Source organism: Mandrillus leucophaeus, unplaced genomic scaffold (assembly GCF_000951045.1).
Source record: "Mandrillus leucophaeus isolate KB7577 unplaced genomic scaffold, Mleu.le_1.0 Scaffold9, whole genome shotgun sequence".
Classification (NCBI taxonomy): domain Eukaryota; kingdom Metazoa; phylum Chordata; class Mammalia; order Primates; family Cercopithecidae; genus Mandrillus; species Mandrillus leucophaeus.
Window position 1 is genome coordinate 9,500,039 of NW_012109807.1, and position 3,401 is coordinate 9,503,439.

A 3,401-nucleotide genomic window follows, 5' to 3' on the forward strand; every position below is an offset into this window, starting at 1 on the left:
ACCAGCTCGGATGAGAATTAAGCTAACCGCTCAACAAGGAAACCAATTCACAGAGAACACACTAGGAGTCAATCACAAAAAGGAATAAGCTGGAATGAAGCTATTCTCTGGTTCTCTCGCTTCCAGTGTTGATACAAAAACACAACTTCACAGTACCCCTCTGGATTTCACCTCCTTAGCAGCAAGATCCTCCCATAACATCCGTTTCCCTCGGCCTTCTTTGGGTCATGATGAAAGTTAAGCAGAAGAAAATCTCAGATGACCCACCCTTGATTAGGCCCCGCAGGGTCATTAGGCCCATCCTCATCACCACCTCACACACTCCCTAAGGTGTCTTCTCACAGCCCCCACTGGCAAGGTGAAGGTCCCATATACCACTGATACATCTGAAAAATAAACACTTTTGTAGCCCAAGGAATTAGAAATACCTTCATCTGTTTTTTTTTAAATGGTCTTTACATCAAGGTGCTGCAGCCAGCGGGGCACGAGGCAGAGTTTTCACCTGGGTCAGAAGGTTTTGGAACTCTTCCACTGCCTGTGAATGTGCCTTGGGGTTGAGCACCAGGTGCTGGAAGAGATTGACAGGCTCAGCACTCCTAAATGTCTTAGGGATCGGGATGGTCAGGGGCAGAGAAGTGTTACCAATGAGGAAATGATGGAGGGACCTTTGCTGGAGGCCACGGCCCAAGAACCAGAGAATGTCCTGGAGCCGCTGAGAGAGCATGTTGTGGGCCCAGTCCGTGAGGGGCAGCCGTAGCAGGAGGTGCATGAGAGCTGTTTTAAAGTGGTAAGATGTGAGGATGGGGCGGGATGCTCCGCGGGGTAAGCTCTGATGCTGCCGGAGACTTAAAATGATCTGGAGGCACTTGAGGTGACAGGTGTTCTCGGGGGCAAAGCGCCCCACCAGCTTCAGGAACAAGTGCTCACAGGCCACAAAGGACTCAGGCCAGTCCACACTGGTGAGCTGCTCCTGGTCAGGAGCCTGGCTCACCAGGTAGACCAAGGTGTCTTCTCGTTGCACCCCCAGGACCAAGTGGATTGAGAGAAAGCGGCCTGAGCGATAGTCTAGCCTGAGCTTGCAGGAGGTGGGAGACGGTGGGAGACTGAGTTTAAAGTCATACTTGTGGGCCACAAGGGCCCAGGCATTGCCCATCATGTTCCGGAACCACTGCACAGTCTTGCACACGTCTAGGTGGAAGCCAGTGCAGAGAGCTGCCTTGATGGAGCTACTATACTTCCCCAAGCCTGCCGAGGGGTCCCTGTGGTGGTGCACCAGGCACAGCACGTCCCCTAGGAGCTTCTCACGCTTGCACACACATTCTGACTCCACCAGCACACAGCCACAGCGGCGGCCCAGGGCCGGGTCCTTCATCTCCAGGACAAACATGGTGCCCTGTGGGGGGACGATGGGCACCAGGATATCAAATTTCTGGGTCTCATGGAGGGTTCCCCATTTCTCAAAGGCAGCCCCGATGCCCAGGCAGTCTTCCAATTGTGGGTGAGCCTCTTGGCGGCTGAGCACCCGACAGGCCTCAATGAGATCATCCACAAAACTCTCCACAAACTCACAGGTGCCAGGCAGGTCACGGATGGCATTTTGGACATAGTGTTTGTAAAAGGAGTCCAGGGCCTCCTGGGAGGGGAAGTCAGTAAGCCAGTTGTAAGAGGTGACAGGGACAACGTGGACTTCCTCCTCCTCCTCCTCACTGCTGGAATCAAAGGCTGGCTCCTGCTGCATGTTCTGTCGCAGGAGCTCAAAGACGAGAAAAAGGCAGAAGAGGCCAGTGTTCCACAGGTTTCCCAGCATCCAGCCCAGAGGCCCCTCCTGGCCATCGGCCTGGAACGGCCACCCCATGTCTTTCTTCCCCAGCACTAACTGGTCGCTGGACGTGTCTCCTCTCCAGAAGTTCTCTGCCTTCTGCTTCTGCTCAGCCGCTTGCTTTCTCTCTTCAAACTCCATCTCTAGCAGGCGCATCTCCTCGCTCATTCGCTTCTCCAGCTGCCGACTCCTGGCTAACGTGTCCAGGTCCATCCGGTCACTGACCATCAGGGGGTGGTGAACAACATACATCACTGCCAAGAACAGCAGGCTTATCACAGCCATGGAGGCCTCTGCATCTGGAGAAGTGGGAGAGTGTAGGAGTCAGTGGTCATCTTCCAGACTCATCCGCTCTCTAGCTCACACTCCCCAGAGCCCTGGTACCCCAAATTCTGAAAATCAACTACTCAGGAGAAACAGAAAGCCCACAGAGCTTGGCTTGGACACAGCAAGGGTGGTCGGCCTGGGAGGAGGTTCGAGAGAAAAGAGGGCGGCAGCATGTGCCCCTCAGTCTCTCTCCTGCTTTCCTTCCACATGGTGTGGGTGGTATTTAGGCTTCCAGAAAGTGGACATGGGACTGTTTTCATTCCTGTGTAGGATGGGAAGGGGGACCCTTGTGGTAGGGTGGCCTCACCCGACTCATCAGTCAACCATGGGCACCAGACATGCCCTGCTGACCCCAGAGGCTCCTTTCATAGCCAGAAAGCCCCGAGCCTGCCTGGGTGACACCTTTCCTCTGCCCGGCAGCCAGCTGTAGCATTCCACTTCCTCTGTGACTTCACAGTCTTCATTCTGCTCACCCAAAATGCAGTGAGCCTCATCACTCAGCCTCTCCCTCTCTGCCAGGGAGTGCCAGGGAGGCACAGTGCCACCAGCTGCTTGCTACGGTACCCTCTGAGCTCCTAAGTGGCCAGTGGATACCCAGCGTGTGGGCAGGCTAGCTTCACGTCTTAGTCCAGAACGCAGAACCGGGTGCCCAAGGCCTACCTGACAGCCGCAGGGGTCAGTTCCGCTGCCTCCCCACCCACCCGTGAAGCCCGAGCTTCTGCCATTCACCCTCATTCACAAGCTACCGCGCTTACCCAGATTCATGAAGGACTGCACCGTGTGGACGCGGAAACCAGCTGGGACTCTCCTTCCTTTGGAACTTGGCCTTGCTTAGTTAGTCTCCCCGCCCTGTCCAGGAGCCCTGTGAAAATGCACAAGGTACCTGGGGGCTTTGGTTCAACCCCGAACCCGCCCCTCCCCCCATTCATAACTTCCCCAGATTCCACGCCCAGAGACTTGTACTCTCACCCGCCTACCCGTAGGAGGCCGAGGGCCCATCCCACCTCGGGCTGTCTCCCGGGACCCAGGGCCGGGTTCCTCACCTTCGGTGTTAGGAGGAACACGGTCTTAAAGACACAGCGCGGCCTGACCGCCACTGCCTTTTTCCCGGCAGGGTGGGGGCGTCCGGTTCATCGCGGGGGCCGCGCGCGGGAGTGGCCCTGCTCCCCTTTCCTGGGTTACAGACCATGTTTGTCTGAGCGTCTGAACGTCTGGCTGGGCGCGGTGGGCCCCTAGGACCCCCAGCACGCGGCTC

The 3,401-nt window shown here is 56.5% G+C and overlaps 1 protein-coding gene across 5 annotated transcripts; it reads right to left on the reverse strand.

Annotated features, from left to right (window-relative positions):
* Positions 1–406: 406 nt before the first annotated feature.
* Positions 407–3,401, reverse strand: ITPRIPL1 (inositol 1,4,5-trisphosphate receptor interacting protein-like 1). Of its 5 annotated transcripts, XM_011969646.1 has the most exons (3): positions 3,190–3,401; positions 2,902–3,008; positions 407–2,118 (listed from the first exon to the last, which is right to left on the reverse strand). In XM_011969646.1, exons 2-3 carry the CDS (start codon positions 2,909–2,911, stop codon positions 461–463), a joined length of 1,668 nt encoding a protein of 555 aa, XP_011825036.1. In that variant the 5' UTR covers positions 2,912–3,008; positions 3,190–3,401; the 3' UTR covers positions 407–460. The 5 variants fall into 5 exon arrangements, with proteins under 5 accessions (XP_011825036.1, XP_011825038.1, XP_011825040.1 ...); XM_011969648.1 differs by lacking the exon at positions 2,902–3,008; XM_011969650.1 differs by lacking the exon at positions 3,190–3,401 and having other exon boundaries at positions 2,876–2,944.